The 20,882-nt window shown below is 42.2% G+C and overlaps 1 protein-coding gene across 1 annotated transcript in view; it reads left to right on the top strand.

Moving 5' to 3' along the window:
* fmn2b (formin 2b) overlaps window positions 1-20,882 on the top strand; it is a 401,079-nt gene that overhangs the window by 353,950 nt on the left and 26,247 nt on the right. Inside the window, exon 17 of the mRNA XM_041207507.1 lies at window positions 797-946. Coding sequence (XP_041063441.1) covers window positions 797-946 — 150 coding nt within the window. The remainder of the gene's footprint in view (window positions 1-796; window positions 947-20,882) is intronic.

Genomic DNA, 20,882 nt, shown 5'->3' with positions numbered 1-20,882 from the left:
TGAGACCTTGTTCCTCAAACTTTATGGAATTCCTTTGCTCTGCCAGATAAGAAAAATGATGGAAATTCTGAGACCAGATGCCATCCTACTTTCAAAGCACAGTTGTAGACTGGGTGAAATCAGGTTAAATATTTAAGATGTACCACAGCAAGTAATGGGCTCAGTCTTGTGAGACACAGGTTGAGAATGTGATAGAGGCTTAGGACTAGATTGCTGACATTGGTAAGAAACGATTCAGGGTAAAAGTGAGCCAAAAGGTAAGATGGCCAATGTACCAAGCAGCTCTCCCCCTCATTTATCCCCATCCTGGGTTACATGGTAATGTTGTAGAGGTTAAAACTCCAAATACGTGATGATCTGCATTGTGAGGAAAGCAACATTTACCAGGTATAAATGATTTGCTTTTAGAATTGAAAATAATGGGCTCACGTTTGGCATTCATAATTTCCTATGAAGTCGGAAACCCAATTACATGTACAAGGTATGCTGGAACCATCTGTTTTGCCCTGATTTTCAAAGGGATTAGCTTTGAGGCATCTTTTTGCATCCAGAAGGATATGGAGGAGTACATAACTTCAAATATTTATGCTGAAGGATTGCAATGGTAAATATCATGTGCATCGGTACTCATTGAACTGTATTTCTGCATTCTCTCAGGTATTGTGAATCAAAACCAATTTAAGATTGTCTAAAATATAATGCACTTTTCTTCAATGCTGATTATTACTGACTAATAACAGAAGACTACAAATGTCTTTCAGGCTTGTATTTTGATTATATTGTTTCCTTTTGTCAGCTTCTTGGAAACAGCAGCATATTTCAGCATGAAGCCAAAGTCCGGAGATAAAGAAGTCACTCCAAATCATTTATTTACCCTGTGGTATGAGTTTTGTTCAGACTTCAAAGAGTATTGGAGAAAGGAAAGCAAAGTTATCCTTAAGGAAAAGTAAGTACATTTTGTATATTCTATGTTCTTTTTATTTAAGTAGTAAAAATGATTGACATTTCCAAGTTGCCATATTGGTGTTTTGTGTTTGCCATTAGAAAGACCTAAATGATGGCCAGGCACCCCGAGTGTTCATTTTCACCTCTCTTGGGAGGGGAGTAAGTTAGTGAGTTGCTCTCCTGATCAGGGTTAATTATTTATTTAAAGACTAGTCAGGACCTAATGTAGGTTTGATCCATGAAGAGATTGTAGACGATGCTTTTTATGTAATGTAACAATGAGAAAGATGATGAAGCTGAAATTATGTTCACACTAGATCCTGGTTATGTCATCTTTGACAGTTCGTATATATTTTCTAATTCTTAGACTTCGTGTCCCAGAGATTGCATCTTGGGTTAAGTGGCTTTATCCATATGCATTATATTTTCAGTTATACGTTTCATCTGGTCTTTCCTTTGCTTTTCCCTCCATTGTCCCCTGACCTCCCCAACAAACGCACACGTTTCCTGAATAGTTCTGGCAGAATCTTCCAGTTCCATCTAGTTCTTAGTGCAGAGAATCCTGCTGTAGTTTTACTTTCCTTTGCTCAGCCTGTCAGATTTCTTTGTTGTGGACATACCAAGATTAAATCTGGAAAATCCCAAATCTGCCAGGAAAACAAATTGAAAAGCTGGATAACTAGGACAGATATCTTATAAGCGTTTACACTTTTTGATATGAGACTGCCATTTTTAGGCCTATTAAGTCTAAGTTAATCACCAACTAGCAAGTGCTTTGTCACAATTTGTTTCCTTGTATGCTAACAGAGGACTAAAATGCTCATTTTATTCAAAGAAAAGCACGTTGCATAGAATATATAGGCAAAGATAGGATATGCACTGGTATTTCACTTAGCTATGTTAATTCTGAAAAAGTGTTCCTCATTCTTCGAAAATTATTTTTGGACATTAATTGACTGAAAATTCTACTAAGTGATGAAAACTTGGGTTCAAATTGAATGGAATCTTCTAGAAATACAAGCTGCAAACCCCTAATATTTTCCCAAATGTATGATCCGGCTGTACATCATATTAAATGGAACATGCTTTCAGGAAAACAATTTGTTAGAAAGAGTGGGACTATTATCCTTATAAAGCTGTTCACCTAAATAAATAGGGCACACGTGTTACTTAGATTAAAGCTTGCTGCATATTTGTGAAATACCAAGGAATCTACCTGCCTAACAAATATCGGGTGCATAACTGCATAGTTGTGAAAAAAGGACACCTTTTGTTTAGGGCCCTGATCTGTGTTTTCTTCTGCTGTGAACCACATGTGATGGAGTTCACACTTTTTGTGTAGTATTTTGAAAACAATGGGGTCAGTTTCCACCTTTCCTTGCATGTCAGGATGCTTTGTTGCTAACCAAAGCCAGAGAACATTACTCAACACTGGTGGGTTGTTATGTTGTATTACCACAAAGACCACAGCTGTGGCTTCTTTGTTTTTTTGACATTTGTTTGTAATGAAAACTCTAGGTGGGAGAATGTAACGTCTCTGCTCACCTCCCGATTCCACCCACTGCTTTTCACTGTTGGAATACATTAGCATTCCTGGCAGGCTATCTATCAGACTGCTGGAAAATATAATATAAAACACTTTTTTAATATAAAAAGAAAAATAACTAAGTTGGACATGTTCTCTGCAATGACTTTATTTTTTTTGAAGAAGAGTTTGATGTGAGCTGCATTACCTCAGTGGTTTTATAAGTTGCTAAAAGCTGTTGAGGTGTAGTTTGGCGAATCTGTGCGGTGTAATTTTTTTTCTTTCCTGTTACAACGTATCCTTCTCCTTAACTCTCCATTCTGCCTCTAGGGTTGAAATAAATATTCAGGTGGCATATTTCCCAACTGTTTCCCAGTTATCTGTTAGGCTTATGAGTAATGTATGGGCCAGTGGTTCCATTGAAGTTCCCTTTTGCCCTGCTGATCTGGAAACTTGCTATGGAGCATTGTCAGCACAAGCAAAACTCAATGACAATTTGCAGCATATTCTATTAGTGCATCAGTGTAACCATTGGATAATTGTACGCACTTGACTGCAATCACCTCCCCTGGACACACTTTCTCCTGCCAATAAAAAACCTCCAAACAAGAAAAAATTTCAAATTGAATTCTGCACAGCATGCAATTTGGTTTATTTTCATTATTCCAGTCTGAAAATGCTACGAGGATTTACTGTTTTATGTTGTACACTGTAGTAATTATACTTTTGATAAATGCAGCTTTAAGAATAATCCTATGTTGTAAGATCAAATGATCCATGTAAACCACTGGGTTAGCGGCACGGGGAACCTCTAGGAGGGAGTTGTTCTTTAGTTAGACAATTTGATGCACAAACGTAAAAAAACGTTCAATGTGTCCACAAAGAAAGGTTTCCTGCAACACTAACTCCATAACAAACTGGTGTTGAGGATGAATGATATCCGTTGCTGTACCTACCCAGCGATTGAGTATCTAAGTTCATTAAAAAGAAAGGAAAATATACTCATCTGAGATGCCACAGTTTGGCAGAATCGATCCCCTTGATCCAGCCACAGATGACTGGTCTTCGATATAGAACATATTGCATTCTACTTTCAACCAACGTAATCACAGGGGTAGAAAAGAGGAGAGCGATTCTCCTAAGCATTTGTGGGAGCAAGACCTACAGTTTAATTCGAAGCTTGATGGCCCCCAGTGCTCCTGATTCAAAGACTTTCAGTGAGCTAGTAGACCTCTTTAAGGGACATTTTCAACCCAAGCCCTCAGTCACAATGCAAAGGTTCAGTTCACAGAATAGAGCCCCAGGGGAGACCATAGCTATCTTTGTTGTGAAATTAAAACAACTAACAGAATATTGGGCAGAATCTTCTGGCTGTCAGGAGGGCGGGTCGGGAGTGGGTGCAGGTGGGCGCTGAGCCAATCACTGCCCCCGATCGGCTGCGTGCCGCCATTTTACGTAGCGGGCCAATTAAGGCCCACCCGGCGTGACACGTGCCCAGTAGCGCTCAGTGCTACCTGTGCGGGTGGGGAGGAAGAGGGAGATTCGGGTCCTGCGCAAAAGACCACACAAATCTCCCTGAGGCACAGGGTGGAACCCACCCATGGATGAGGTTTCATGAAAAATGCGAAGGCCGCTTGGGCTCTTCGCCTGCCCACCAACTTTAAGGTTGGACAAACAGCCCTGTCAATTTGGTTAATTGCTGTATTAAGGGCCTTAACAGGCCTTTGACAATTCAGCGGGTGTGCGCCCGACGAACGAAAAATCAGAATGAGGTGCGGTGACATTGGGATGCATGCCCAATGTCACCGCATGTCATTTTACGCATCGGCATGTGGGACCCGCCTTCGTACACCGACGAGAAAATTCTGCCCATTGTGATTTCGGTGAAACCCTGAATGACATGCTCAGGGATTGTTTGGGATGTGGCATGCAGGAAGACATTATTCAGCAAACATTACTGGCTGAAGTGGACCTTGATTTTAAGAAAGTATTAGAAATGGCACTTGCGATGGAAAACACTAAGGGATTCACAAGTAATTCAAGGGGTGCAAAATGGAGCCATTCTCCTAGTTGGGCAGGAACAGTCAGCCAAATGTGGCACGTGAAGCCAGGACTCCATTGCGAAGCAGGAAACAGCCCCCTCTAACTGAAAACTTAGAGGTAACAGCTCAGCAGCAAAGTCAAAAACTAAGTTTTATCGACATGGAAACAATCATACTCCCAATGATTGGCAATTTAAAAAGGTAGAGTGTTATTTTTGTCACAGAAGTGGACACATAGTGAAACATTGCAAAACGAGACTTAAACAGGCTTCCAGGCAAAAATTAAAGTCCATTGAAGTATATAATGTAGAAGAGCCAGAAACAACCAATTCTGGCATTTATTCATTATTCAATATGAAAGCTGGGAAGACAGCAGACCAACCATTGTCAGTGCAAATGAATGATAAACCCTTAAAAAAAAATAGAAGTAGACACGTGCTTCTACCACGGTAATAGGAGAACACGCGTTTGGTATTTAAATAAAGGTGATTAAATTTGGACCAAACATCTGCCAAGTTGAAAATGTAAACAGGCGAAGAAATCCAGGTAAAAGGTATCACCAGAGTAACTGTTCATTATACACACCAAACACAACTATCAGTGATGGTGGTAGTAGGTAGAGGACCAAGCCTCCTAGGTTGAAATTGGTCGAGGGATATTAACCTTGATTGGCCAGTGAGATTTCAAAAGGAAGCAGGAAGAGTTCCGGAGTTGAAAAAAGAACAAGGCAAGGGACTTCAGAAAGCCTGGAGAGTGCAAGGACCACAACAGGATGAAAAAGGTGTGTGTAAGCATTCAGCAACCTGAAGAAGTGAAGACTGTCTTAAACGACGACATGGAAGAACAGCAGAAGAAACCCAAGGAGACTCTGCTGAATTACAGAATTCAAGATGAAGCGAGTGAGCTTTGTAAAGAAAAGGAAAATGTATTGAAAGACCTTCACACACTATAAGGATCCCTCAGGTCAAAGTTTGTGCCTCGGAAAAATTACAAAGAGAAACAGGAAGAACTTAACATCTCTCTGAACAAACTGAAGAACTAATTGGCAGAGAACCTGCAGCAATATTCAAGGTTCCAGAAGGAAGCCAATAGATAAAAGGAGACAGGAGAGCTGAAGAATCAGCTAAATGAAGCTGAAGAGGCTTTGAAAGCATAAGTCGTAGAACTTTCCATGATGCGAGTAGATAATAAAATCATGAGTTGCTCAACTACCGAACTAAGACAAGTTGAAGTTTCGCTTGAGAGAAGTCCAGCTGACAGTGAAGTCAAAAAAAAGGCCGAGACTAAATTCTGTGGTAGAAAGAAGATGACACGTAGAAAGAGGATGCAGAATTACTGATGAGGTGCAGTCTTCGAACAAGACTAAGCCTGATACTTCCCAATTTGGAGGGGAAGGTGGAGAGAAGTCAAGGGAACCAAAAAGCCACTCGTGATTTGCATTGTCATGACTAACAATTTACTATTGGAGAAGCAGTATATGTAAGGAATTTTAGTGGAGGACTGAAGTGGTTATCTGGTAAAGTTACCTCTGTGACTGGACCATTGTCATACCATGTGGAACTGGAGGGCCGGATCACCTGTAAACATGTGGATCATTTAAGGAAAAGGGAGATACCCCAACAAAATGATGTTCCACCTGTAACCATTGCTGGACCTGTGGTTCCTGTTGAAGTTGCTCAACCAAGGACAGACATGCCTGATGTCTCTGTCAGAGTGGAAGACACTGAACTGCATGTGCCTAATGAGGAACCTGATAATGCAGTTCCAGAGAATGTGGTTCCTGAAAAAGAATCAGAAGTCATGGAGCTACGAAATTCCACACGGATCAGGAAACACCTGAAAGACTCTACTTGTAATTTCATGACCTGTGTAAACATTGTAATGTTATGGGATAAATATCCTTGTAAATACAAAATGTACAGAAAATTTAAGGGGGGAGCAATGTAATAATCATAGTTTTGATAAAAGTAGGACTGTAGCTTTAAAAATAATCCTGTGTTGTAAGATCGCATGGCCTGTGTAAACCAATGGGTTAGCAGCACGGGGAGCCTCTAGGCAGGAGTTCTTCTTCAGTTATAGAGTTTGATGCACACATGTAGTTGTTGCTTCTGTCTTGTAAATAAGGTTCAATGTGTCCACGAAGAAAAGTTGCCTAGCTCTGGTAAATCAACTCTCTAACAGAAACGCAACTCAAGTTGCAATTCACAGAACCACACAGTGCAGAAGAGGCCCTTCAGCCCATCGAGTCTGCACAAATTCATCAAAGTTTTGATCGTAATTTAAAATTGGTTAGCTCACTTTCCAATGAGATTGAAGAGCCATGCAAGAGTAATTCCTGATCCCTTCTATCTGGCTCCTGAGCCCCACTTGTGCACAGTAACACCAATTTGCATTTATATAGCACCTTTAACTTAGTAAAACATCCCAAGGCACTTGCCATGTGTAACAGTACATGGAACATTAAATTCAACTCTCACACCTGGGGAACTTCCTCAGCAACCCTTGTAGATCGAGAGCAGAATATGCAATTTTGATGTATGCTGACTATTCACTGGTTTCTGTATGTGCAGGTACTAGTGGAGGAGACAGGGTGGCTCGCAAAGTAGAAGACCAGAAGGTTCAAAGTAGACAGAAATAGATAGGTTTCTAGACTCTCAAGGCATCAAAGGGTATGGGGAGAGAGCGGGAGTATGGTGTTGAGGTAGAGGATCAGCCACGATCATATTGAATGGCGGAGCAGGTTTGAAGGGCCGAATGACCTACTCCTGCTATTTTCTATCTTTCTAAGAGTGGGACTAAATCAGGCAAATGTGCCTCCCCAGAATGAGCTGTATAACTTTTGACCTCAAAATTTGACATTTAAGATGGGTTGGGGGATTTGGGAAATTATGTTAAAATTCCCTTTTCCAAACTCAAATAGTAACCTAAAATTCTTATCTTATGGATGAGTTATGCTGCTGTAAGATTCTATCTAATGAGGTGTGTTCTACATGAGAAAACCTTCTTAGACTAGAATTGTCTGCATGCAGAATATTTCATTGTTATCCGAGTTGAGAACAAACTGGGACTTGTTGCAACGTGGCCTTATCATGTTTTTCAAACATGTAAATTTTGAAATGGCTTCCTGTTTTTGCAAACACATTCACTCCACTTCACCTCCTGAGACAGGTTTGGCCCTGACTCTGGATTTACGCCACAGCTTTGGCTTTGGTGCAGAACGAAGCAATTTTTGCACTCACTCCGCTGCCATGGTGTTCGTTGCAACCTAAGGAAAGAACGGGCTTCAATTCATACAATTGCCTGAGAAGAATGTGACAAATGGCTCTCATTTGTTTTTTAAGGACTGCAATGGCAGTTTTATTTTACTTCACACTACAGCCAAAAATTCCAGACTTTTTAATTAAGAAAAATGATGGCTTATAGAGAAAAGAAGTTGAGAAATGTGCTTAACATTACAATTAGCATATGCATGTACTTAGACCAAATCTACGTCTCTAGACTCTTTGAATGTGATTTTTGCCAGCGCTATTTTTAAAGCTATATTTGGACCTGTGGATGAAATCCAATTTAAACAAAAGGAACTAACTGTCCTCTCATCTGGCAGATCAGTGGGTCACAGAAGATCTCTTTATTATGCTGTAATAGCTGTTTCTTCATTTGCTAAAAAGCAGCAATTGTCACGTTGCAGCAACCAGGCAGAAGTTCCTCCAATTACCATCCCATGTGGTCTTAGCAGTGGAAACAACTTAATAAAAGTATTACCGTGCTGTAAAAGGAAAATACATCTGGGCCACATTAGAATCTACTTGTATCCAAAAAAAACAGGGCAAACATACTCCTAAATATACGTATATTCTTATGTCCTTGCCATTGCAGAAACATTGTTTCTAATAGGGCCCCCTGTGTGGACACTCCATTCTTCAGAAATGGCTTTTCAGGCATTTGTGCTGCTTATACTGATCACTTTTTTTTTGTAATCAGTTCTATGAACAAGGGTTAAAAAGCTTTCCATATCCTCCTTTGTGAAGATCACAAACGTGCTTTAATTGTACTCACGCAGCAAGCTGTCAGATGATCCACGGCTACATCTTTCCGTGCAACCATAAAATAACGTTTTTATTAAATACAGTCAGATGATTCAGAAATGTTAGAACTCCAGTTTCCACCAACAATTAAAATGTTTTTTTAAAATTCCATGCTGCATGCTGGAGAGTAAACGAGCTTGTTTAAATAGAAATCCTCTTATTAAATGCAAAATTGCAGAGTGTAAAAGTTGTCCTGCACACATTTTAGAAATTGAAGCATGCAATCTAATGTTTGGAAAAGATCCTTTTTTTTCTATTTCTGACTGACCTAGCAATTCAGACCTCTCAATTGGTGGCATCAACTATGTTGATCCAAAAGAAAGCAACAGCAGAGTTCAGAGCCATGGCATTCATGTGAGTCTCATGACATTCCATAAGTCATTAATTTCAGTCAGCTCCCCAAGTATTTTAATAACTTAAACTTTTTAAAATGTACATGTAATATCTCTGGCCATTGCAAAGACAAGGGCAAATTAGATAAAGACCAATGATGGAAGCAATTTTCTTCTCCTGTAGGGAAGGTGGAGAAAGTAGTAAGCGTGATGTTTTTCCCTACAAAGAACATTTAAATGTCTTATATACTGTACTGTGGCTCTTTAAATCTCTACACATTAAAGGTTGTCACAAAGTTAGCACTTTGAGCCAGGAAGACTTGTCTACTTTAATGATTTGCATTGAACCTCCATTATTACAATGTTGCTTGTGAATCCTATGTTGTCTTTATACCTTGCCCAGTTCCACATTTGCTCAACATTTTCTTTTACATCTATCCTATCCATATCTATATTCTTTCTATCACTAGCTGCCCACTCACTCCAGTAACATTGTTTGTTGCTGCCCTTTCCTCAGCTCATCTGCTGCTGAAACCTTCATCCATGCTTTTGTTGCCTCCATTCTTGGCTACTCAAATGCCCTGCTGGCCACCCTCTCATTTCCCACCACCTGTAAACACTTAAAATCTCTGCTGCCCATAACCTAATTCACATTAAGTCCCATTTGCCCATCACCCTTGTGTTTACTGATCTGCCTTGGTTCCTGGTCCAGCAACATCTCAAATTTCTAATTATTATTTTTTGTGTTCAAATCTCTCCATGATCTCACCTTGCCCTATTTCTGTTCGTCCTGCTGCTCCTCAACCCTTAGAGAACTGAGTTCTTCCAAACCTGGTCTCTTGTGCATCCCTAATTTCCTTTACCCCACTGTGAAATTCCCTGCCCAAATCTCTCTGCCTCTGCAGCTCTTTCTCTTCCTTTAAGCCACTCCTCAAGACCTGCCACTTTGACCAAGGTTTTGGTCACCCACCCTAATATCATCTTATGTGTATTTGTGTCAATTTTTTTCTGATAATGCTCCAGTGAAGTGCTTTGGGATATTTTACAATGTTGAAGGTGCTGCTCAAATGCATGTTGTTGTTGCCATTGAAAGCTTTTTCCTCCAGTGTGTTGTCCTTTCAAAGAACTGAAGTAATGACAGATTTCCATTATTTTAAACACGTGTGGTTTTCCAGAATTAAGTAAACTTGGCTGAGTAAATCAGAGCAAGTTCATTCTGACTGCCTCCTTTTGAAGTCTTACTCCAGGACTTGAGCTGCAGGCTGACGCTCTAGTGTAGCATTGAGAGTGCGCAATACTCTTGAGTTGCTGTCTTCCCAATAAGTTGTTACATCGAGGGCCCATTTGACTGCTTGTCCGGATGTAAAAGATACCGTGACAGTATTTTGGAGGGGAGTTATCCTTGGTTGTCCTGGCCAATATTTATTCTTCAACCAACATTGCAAAAAACAGGTCATCTGGTCATTATCACATTACTGTTTGTGGGAGTTTGCTGTGTGCAAATTGGCTGCCTTGTTACCTACATTACAGCACTGATTACACTTCAAGATGTGCTTTGAGACTTCTGGTGGTCATGATCTAAGTCTTGCAATTTTTTTTTCTTTTATGCAGTGGCCTTGTGTAGCACTACATAAAGAGCTGCCTATGTTTTTTTTAATTCAACCATGTTCTTAGAATTATGGATTAAGATATAGAATCTTTATAAAGGATATGTGTCTAGCATAGCTTCAAAACCTTCCAAAACACCAGTAAAACCAAATTAAGACAGATTACAATTACTGCAGAATGATGGGGTTGAGTGGCTATAATCCAAAGTGAGGGAATTGAAGCTTGATTGACCTCCTATTTTCAGATAAACAGGTACATGATTAATGTTGTTGGATTTGAGGCAGCAAAATTTTATGCCAGTTTAAAAATATCTTGGATAATGGAATGTTGAGGTTTAACGTGCTGACACTTAATTATAAGAGATGTGATGACTAATTTATGAGCTTAAGCTATATTTTGGCAGCATAATTGACTTTGATTTGAGAGACTAAATTGTTTTGTTTGTGCCAGAGGATATACAGAAGTTTTAAATGCTATTGCAATGCTTACCTGACCTTATTTTTTTGGCTGAGGAATACATTACAGACTTCATTTCTCCCATCTTTAATTTGAAAAAGAATGTGAACTCGACAGCCAAAATGCCCTAAATTTCACTGAATCAAAAGTAAAACTAAACCTGTGACTGTCATTCAATTTTAAGTTTTTGGCAGTATAAAGTGCCCATAGACTGCGTCTTCCTCATACTTCTCTACCCCAAATTGAACAGGATAAATGAGGGAGAACTGACTATTGTGGCCTCCCACTCCCTATCCCAACTTCACTTTCTCTCTCGCCCCCTGCTAGGACCACCAATGGTTGTTTCTCACCCCTTCACCACCTAGAAATGCCCATGGGTACTCAAGTTGCCAAAGACTTAGTGAGATAAACCAGTGGATTTTCTGGTGAAGTCCCTGGGACATCCCTCTGGAGGGTAGCAGTGGGAAGCCTCCAGACGCAGAAGGGCTTGCAGGAGCCTCTTCTTTCTCCATTCCAACCCCAGTACTTTCCTCAATTTTGGCTGCATTAAGACAGTTGTTTTCATCTTCAAAACTCTTTCTCTTTAACATGATTGCTATACAGCAATTCTCATTGCAGCATTTCCCCTGGGTCAGGTTTCCCATTACAATTAGCCAATGGTAATGGGCCAAGGTCATGGTAGTTTCCAGAAGGTTGCTGGAAATCCCAGTCATGTATCTTCTCTAGTAATCCAAATGGCTTCTTCAAAGTTTTTATGAAAAGAACAGTGTACTGTTTGAGCCTAACTACCATTATAGTCCAGTTACTGGTCTTCGATTGCATTCATGTAAGCCACAACTGGTGAACCCAAATTATATTCCTGGCTGCAGCTCACACTGAAATTAGTAACTAAAGACCATGACGCAGCTTCACATTCCCAGATGATTTAATTTTAAATTTTGAGAGAGTCAGAAGGAGTCTTGGTGTTCTCAATGTTCTAAAAGGCTCCCAGGTGGTTCACTGAACAATCTTGGAGACTTTTTAAAAAGTGGCTCAGTGCTGGATCTGAGCTTTACTTTACAAGTTGATAATTCCAAGAGCTGCCAGAATTCCTATTTGATGCAATTTCACAACTCTTGTTTTAGTGTACTCAAGAGTCCGACCACCAGATGTGACTGCTGAGCTACACATAACTTTTACACATTAATGTCCACTCAAAATAGCTTTGTGCGAATGTGGTAGCACGATAGTTTCCTAATGCCAAGAAATCCTATGTTTTCTACCAGAGGTTGTCGGTGGGGGGGGCAGTGGTGAAGTTACTGGGGGCAGTGTTTGAACTGCTTTTTCTAACTAGAGGTCATTTATTTTATTTAAATGCAAGCAGGAAAATGGCCATTGACTTGATAATTCTGAATTGATTCAACCACATTCCAACTCCACAAAGAAAACTGCAGCCTGTTGACCTGAACCAAATATTGGATACTCCCCTGTTGGGAGATGAAATGGGGGTGAAGGAGGGAGGTGGTAGGTGAGTGTTTTTCTGAAAATGAATTTAGTGAGATAAACCAGAAACTATAGGGTAATTCTCAATTTTCTTTCTTATACCTATGATAGATCTGTGAATGAATGTGGGCAGGGTTAGTGTTTTTAAATAGTCATAGGTGGTGAGTACATATTGCTGATAATTTTGCAGGGAACTCCCCCTTTTCTAGACAAAACCCAGTGCATTGGGATTTTTTCAGCTGAGAAATGAGATGGATCAAAGAGGGCCAGAGGGATTCTGTTACAGAATTGTAATTTATATGTTATTTCCCAAAGTAAACCCCAGTAATGATAGAGTTAGTTAGTACATGATTTGTGAAACACTTAGCGTGAGGAACTGTAACTTAGACTGAGGTGCTGGTTGGGATTTTTGTCTTGTATCCATTTTGAATGATAGCTAGAAAAATCAAGATTGTACCTTAGGATATGAAATTGATGAATGGCTCTGTCAGAACAGAATCCTGGGAGTGAATTGCAAGAAGTAACTTAATTTATATTTTTAGTGGAAAATAATGAAAACAAAATTACTTTTTCCCATTTGTCTTGTATCATGTACAGTTGTTTTTCCAAATTGACCATTCAGACTGACTTGCTTCCTTGCTGGTCATGCAATTGTGAATTAGAGGCAGCATAAATTAGAAGAAACTTAATCAAAATTTTATGGTGTAATTTGCCTTAAGTTTACCATGTGTTTGATCAGGAAAACAAGCATCACGTGACATGTTTTGCATTTTACAGATTTGTTGCTAGTGACACAAATGGTTTACAGGCTACAGATTTAAAATGTAATGATGGGATATGGACATTTTCTAATTAAAATAACTACATTACAGTGTAGTGAAGCAATAAAAAATTGGACAAAATCCTAGCTACCCGATTTACCTCTGTGATCCCTCATGAAATCTGACTGGAATAGTGAGAGAACAGAACAAAGCTGACTGGTGAGGCCTGCCACCATATTCCTACCCTGGCCACCCTTTTCTCACTTGCCACAGAAACCACCAGGAGCAGTAGTAGGCCCTAGAGCGGTGCCACTAAGTTGCGCAAGTCATTCCATGAAGAATTATGGTCTAATAGTGACCTTCGTCCCTCTCTCTGAGTCCCAAACATAGAGGAGAGTTAACAGAAGAATTTAACCAGGTCATGGTTAATTAAAACAGGTAATGGCAGGTCTGGTCATTGGGGATTGAAATGGAAGTCATTTACAATTGGCATTCTTAAATGTATATAACTATATATACATGTACAGATAAGATTTCAGACGTGTACTACTGCATATGATTATCTTGACTTTTCCTCTAATATCTGCATTGTCATCATCGGTGGCTGTTCCTCAATTCGAGGATGACATCTACTCAGGGCCACATGTTTCTGCTATGGGTCTTAATGTGAGTGAACAGGCCAATTCAAGACCAGCAAAACTTTGGGCACATGGGACAGGAGGTACTCGGATCTGCATTAAGACCATAAGACGTAGGAGTGGAAGTAGGCCATTCAGCCTATCGAGTTTGCTCCACCATTCAATGAGATCATGGCTGATCTAATAATCCTCAACTCCACCTTTCTGCCTTTTCCCCATAACCCTTGATTTCCTTACTGATTAAAAATCTGTCTATCTCAGCCTTGAATATACTTAACAACCCAGCCTCTACAGCCCTCTACAGTAAAGAATTCCACAGATTGACTACCCTCTGAGAGAAAAAATTCCTCCTCATCTTTGTTTTAATTGGGCATCCCCTTACTCTGAGATCATGCCCTCTGGTCCTAGACTCTCCCACAAGGGGAAAGATTGCAGGATATTTGTTTCCTTCTCTGCCACAGCTCCGTCTCATCATTAAGGTGTTGTGACTTAAAGCATGATGGACACGTTGTCATTCTCAACAATTGGTAGCAAGCTCCTCCCTGTCACCTCCCACCCTGAAGAAGAGTCATACAGGCTCGAAATGTTAACTCTGTTTCTCTTTCCACAGAGTGCAGCTCCCACAACAATCAGGAAGCTTGACACCATCCAGGACAAAGCAGTCATTGTATTGGCACCACATCCTCAAACATTCACTCCCTCCACCACTGAGGCACAGTAGCAGCAGTGTGTACCATCTACAAGATGCATTGCGGAAACACACCAAGGCTTCTTAGACAGCACCTTCCAAACCCAGAACCACTAATGAAATGTACTTCCCTCAATTTAGTCTACTGCATTCGTTGCTCCCAATGTGGTTTCCTCTACGTTGGAGAGACCAAACACAGACTGGGTGACCGCTTTGCAGAACACCTTCGGTCTGTCCGCAAGCATTACCCAGACCTCCCTGTCGCTTGCCATTTCAACACTCCACCCTGTTCTCATGCCCACTGTCTGTCCTTGGCTTGCTGCATTGTTCCAGTGAAGCTCAACGCAAACTGAAGGAACAGCACCTCATCTTCCGACTAGGCACTTTACAGCCTTCCGGACTGAATATTGAGTTCAACAATTTTAGATCTTGAACTCTCTCCTCCATCCCCACCCCCTTTCCATTTCTTCCCCCTCCTTTTTGTTTTTTCCAATAATTTATATAGATTTTTCTTTTCCCACCTATTTCCATTATTTTTAAATGTATTTCCACCCATTGTTTATCTCTACCTTTTAGCCCTTTTAGTTTTCCCACACCCCCACTAGAGCTATCTGTACCTTGTCTGTCCTGCTTTCTACTCTTAATTAGCACTTTCCTTTAGATAATATCACCACCTTCAACACCTCTTTGTCCTTTTGTCTGTGAAATCTTTTGGTTTTCTCCACCTATTACTGGCTGCTTGTCCCAACAACAATGCCCCCACCCCCCGCCGCCGCCTTAAACCAGCTTATATTTCACCCCTTTCCTATTTTTACTTCGTTCTGTTGAAGGGTCATGAGGATTCAAAAAGTCAACTGTGCTCTCCTCCGCCAATGCTGCCAGACCTGCTGAGTTTTTCCAGGTATTTCTGTTTCTGTTTTTGTTTTGGATTTCCAGCATCCACAGTTTTTTGCGTTTATCCAGATTTCCTTCCTCCGCTTGGCTCAGCTCCCTGCTTAAACTGCTCACTGCCCAAAAAAACTGCCTTCAAAAACTGCTCACACTCAGATCTGCTGGCCCAGTTATATTGTTTTTTTCAAATTTCTTATCTCAATCCAAATCAAGGTTAGTACTTTGTTTGATTTTGGTGGGCTTCCCCAGGTGATTGTTGTCTCGTTGTTTTTAATGGACTTGCGTAATGTTTATCATTGTCTTCCTGCCCCCGTAACTAGTCTTGAACTGAAAGCCATTGTATGTGTGGAGTATTGATGGGTTTGCATAATTGCATTGATTGTGGGCTTCCTGCCTTAGTAATTATTAGCGATTATTTATGCAAGATTTTGATGGGCTTTAGTTTAATTCTTTCTTTGGGTTAATTGCTTTAAAGGGAAGAATGTGTATTCTGTCTCCTCTTGTCTGGCTTCAGGTAAAAGTCCAAAAGTCATATCCTTGTTGTTGACATGAAAAGTGTGGGAATTTTGAGAACCCTTCAGCTCCCCCTGTGATACTTAAACCTTGCTTTAGGTATCATATGGGAGAAAAAAAAACAAAATTCCCGACCCTCCATAGTCAATCTTCCCCTGTAATTACCTATCTAAGATCTCATGATATATATACATACCCCATTCTTTAAAATGTTGTGTACATAAGCATGCATAGGCAAAATACAGTCATTTACAAACATCCAAATATTTAGGGGGTCCAACAGCCCACTTAGTGCACATACATCTTTATTAAAAGAAAACAACACGTAAAAGTCTTTCTTAAAAATAACCAAACACACAAAAAACAACAATCTTTATTCAAGAACACAAAATATATATATATATATATGAAAGGTTCAAACAAATGTATTTCTCTCCACCTTAGCATAATGCTTCTTCTAGGTCCTTTCGTTTTGGAACTCTAGGATTTTGCCATTTCCCTTGCACTGAGAGCACAACAGGTGCAACACTATTCCCAGCTGGCAAACCACGAGGATGTGGGAAGTCATTCTGACCCATGAAAGGACTTCTATGTTTTCAAAAATGTCCCACCAGGGTGTGACTGTGATACCTTGAATCTCTCCCACTATCTCATGCGTTTTCTGTTCCAAAGTATAGAAATACTTTTGTGATATCTCTGCAGCTTTTAGTAGTTTAGTAAGATGTTCTGGTAGAGGGGGAATTTCATAACCAAAATGTGTGACAGAGCTCTGCAGGTTGGTAATGTTTTCCCTAAAAGTGAGGTGAACAGTGGAGGGTTCAGAAATGGGGACAATCCGTTCCTGGGCCACTTGAACTTCTGCCTCAGGTTTAAAACAAAAACTGCCCACACTTACCGGACACCGGATGTGCTGTCCAAGCTGGTAGTGGGGTGCACTTGTGGTGACACAATATGTCCCACCCCCTATATATGTGGGGGAACATGGCCTTGTGCCATTATCTCCATGGTACAGTTTATAGGCCGTGCACCAGCAGTTTTAAACCCGCACTGTGATCTGGAATAGGCGTTCAAGTGCTGGGGACACAGCACTACGTGTGCACCCAGGCTCTGGCACCCAAATAGGTCTGTACCTGTCACCATGTGCTCCCACTTTATGACGTAAGGTGGGACCGCTGCGAAACAGACATGTGCACTCCCGAGATAAAAACAAAAAAACTGCGGATGCTGGAAATCCAAAACAAAAACAAAAACAGAATTACCTGGAAAAACTCCTCAGGTCTGGCAGCATCGGCGGAAAAGGAAAGAGTTGACGTTTCGAGTCCTCATGACCCTTCGACAGAAATCGAAGGGTCATGAGGACTCGAAACGTCAACTCTTTTCTTCTCCGCCGATGCTGCCAGACCTGAGGAGTTTTTCCAGGTAATTCTGTTTTTGTTTTTGATATGCACTCCCTTGACCGACTCCAATGTTCTCCTCCCTATTTACCTGTGCAGGTCAGGCTGTCCCACCCATGACTGGCATACTCACTACAATACCCATGATAGTGTGGTTGGAGCGCCCCACAATCTACTGGGACAGGGTAGGCTTCAGAGGCTAGGCGGAACTGACACGGACTTAGTGAATTCTCAAATGGGTGGAGGGCTGCGAGGTGCTTGTTGCTGATCCAGGAGGGGACTAAACCTGGCTTTAAATCCTCCACAACCCTGCCCAGCAACCATGCCCTGTACAGCACGAACACCTCATTCTGTGCAGCGTGGTCCAATGCATTCCTATCCTCTCGAATGAGTGCATTCACTGTTTTGGCGTGCCTTTCCAACTCAGCAATAATCTTCTTTAAATGGACCGTCACGGCCTGGTGTTCATGTAGCTCTGAGCCTATTACTGTGTTCTCCTCTGTTAAGATTTTTGGTAATTGTGTTTTTAAACTGTTTATTTGTGTTTGCAATTCTATGTCATCCAGACTGTTTATCACAGAGGATCCTGTATTATACGCTGTGAAAACATCATTCCAGGTTCCCCTTCTTTGTCTCCCCGCATTGCTAAAGTACTCAGTGTGGGTAGTGTACAGTTCTGTTTTGTCTACACTGGCAAAATCGAAGTGGTAGAATTTCCTGAACATTTCTCTTAACGGGGCCTGTTATAGCTGTTCGGTCTCGCTGGGGCACCACTCAGGTAAGTGTACCTCTGTGAGGCTTAGAATCACAGAAGCTCCCATGTAGTGTACCCCCTGGTATAGCACCTTTTCGGTCGGCACTAGTACCAGCCCATTCCCTGATCCCTTGGTGGTGGCAGGGCACTTCTCCATAAACGTCGAGTAGGAGTATGCCCCACATCCTATCGAAATCCTTTCTGTAGGGAGACATAAGAGCATATAGCCAGGTCCTGAACAGATTCGCTGACTTGAGTAAAGCATAGTCGAGTCTTGCGACCTTGACTCAATACAAACACTCTTAAACGATAATACTTAAACTACCGACCACCTTATTTAAAATTTAACTAAAACACCCAAACTTAACAATCTCAAAATTAAATAACAGAAGCCATGTACATCTGCCTCCCGTCCCCAGGCGGCCAGATTAATCCCTTTTCGGGCTACAGCACACTACTCCCTTCGGTGTGGCCGCCCTGTCCTGTATCTTTGGTCCCTCGCGGCCTGTGGCTGCTGGCTGGGGACCTCTGTCCTCAGATCGATCCCTGACGTGAGGGGCTGCCCTTTTAAACTGGGGAGCCGGTGATCACGGTTTCTTTGGCGTTGGTGGGGACCTTCTAGGAACTCTGACTGGTGGGGCTTTTCTGGCTGCTGGGTCTTCAACCTGAGCCACTGTCCCCTCTTGTGCGCTCTGTGGAACCTCCACTGCTGCTGGCTGGGGATTTCTATCCTCAGGCTATACCTCTTCTAAACCTGTGTCAGGGCCAGGTAACTCTCTGCCCTCAGGTCCCACCTCGTCTGAGTCCCAGATGAGCGGGGGAGTGTCCCACACAGTGGGTGGGATTGCCCTTCCCTTAAAACAAACCACTGCACCTGCTTGTGCAGTCTGTGAGTTTGCTCCTGCTGCAGGCTGAGGATTCTTTGGGTCAAACCACATTCCTGTCGTGGCCCTGACCTGTGGCAAGCTGTTTGCCACCAGGCAACGGAGCCAGTGGGCCCGCTGATATTGGTCCAGAATAGCCCAGTTAGGCGTCCCACTGCATGCGCTCCTATACACCGGCCACAACCTGTCTGCAGAAACCTGCAGAGGTTCTCCTGTGAGCTGCACTGTTTTTTCCACCCGGGAGAAAGGACTTCCCTCATTCATCCCCATGGCCTCAAGAACTTCCTCCTGGAGCTCCCCATAATCACACTGTCCCATCTTCCATTGCTCAGAGAGGGACTGGAAGAGCTTACTTTCCTGGGAGAATAGCAGCATTTTGGCCTGTTCAGCATCATTGCGCTCATTGGTGCTTGCTGCTTGTTCCACTTCCCTGAAGTGGACCGAGGGATCTCCATTTGCTGTAAGCTTTGGCCCTAAGCTGTTGGGTGCCGTGGGGAACTACAAACTGGTTTTGGAGGGGTCCCTCATCTCCGTTATCAATGGGCGGGCCAAACCTTTGCTGCCAGGCCGGGCACATTGGCCCCGGTGCCAGCCTCTCTTGCTGGGGGTTTTCCTCCTCGGCTTCTGCCCCTAATTCCACCACCCCCTCCTGTCAGATTTCGCTAAAGCTTGGCACTACGGGTGGTGGTCGTGGGCCCTCCTGCTCCTCAACCGGTTAGTCCCTTGGCACTACCTGTGGTGTCTGAACCATCCTCCCCAGGTTCCCTGTAAAGTTGACCTGGGCTGCATTAGGGTTTATAAGGCACACCATGCGTTTTGCCGTCCTTAGAGCAAGATTCAGACTCTCTATCTGCTTGTGGAAGGGGCCATGGTCTCCATCCTCAAATCCCTGTGCGCTCACTATCTTATAGGTTGCCTGTAAGCCTTTTACTTTCTCCTCCTGTTCTCTTACTTGTCTTGCCAGGCGGGCATTCTTTTTCCCAACCCCAGCTCATTGTTCTTGGCCTCAGTGACCTGACTCTGTAAATATTCCTGCTGGGTCTTATGCTCCCTCAGTAACTTCTCCCCTGCCAGGGCCTTTGTGTGGACTTCCAGAGCTGACTCCCGAATCTCAGCTGCCTGTGCTTCAACGGGCCAGTCCAAAAGCTGGATCTGTTTCTTGAAGCACATCAGCCAGACAGCCTTTTCTATGGATTTTTTATGATCCTTCCCTTCTGTCCATTTAGCTGCAGCATCTACCAGGCACCCAGTCTTTAACAGAGTAGTGACCCATTTATTTTCCCATATTCACCTTACTGAACACTTAATTTGACATCCTCTCTTCCATTACGGTTCTCTCTTCCAAATCAGTGTCCACTGCATTGCATCTCTTTTGCCAAAGTCCTGCCGTGGTCGCCATTATGTAGGGGGTGGTGTGTGTGTCAACTTCACCTCTGACTTCTGAGCGGTTCGAATCACTCCCACTCCCTGGGTTCTGGACCTTGGACTTATTTGGGGGTGGTGACAAAGTGCAGCAGACAACTGGTTTTGGTGCAAGAAAAAAACTGGGTTTATTGAAGTCACAAATGAACTTATAACATTAGGATTACACTGAGATTATACAGATTTACAAAGTACACTTAGTTAAGAATGGGGAACACACAGCATACTGAAGGAAAATCACGCTACTAATCCCCTTACCCTTGTCCCACCCCCAAAACCTAACTAAATTGAACTAGGAGAGGTCAGAGATCATGCTCACCAACCAAGGGCTCCTTGACAGTTTGAAATCCAGCCAGGTAAGTCGATTGCAGTTTTGGGGTACGCTCTTTGTGTCCTCTGCCATCCCCATGTGGTCCTGGTCTGTGGAATCTGCAAAGGTTCTCCAGTTGGGTGGAGGGCGCG

The sequence above is a fragment of the Carcharodon carcharias genome, chromosome 2 (assembly GCF_017639515.1).
Source record: "Carcharodon carcharias isolate sCarCar2 chromosome 2, sCarCar2.pri, whole genome shotgun sequence".
NCBI lineage: Eukaryota > Metazoa > Chordata > Chondrichthyes > Lamniformes > Lamnidae > Carcharodon > Carcharodon carcharias.
Note: the sequence above shows the minus strand (reverse complement) of the source record. Positions and strands in the feature narration are given on the sequence as shown.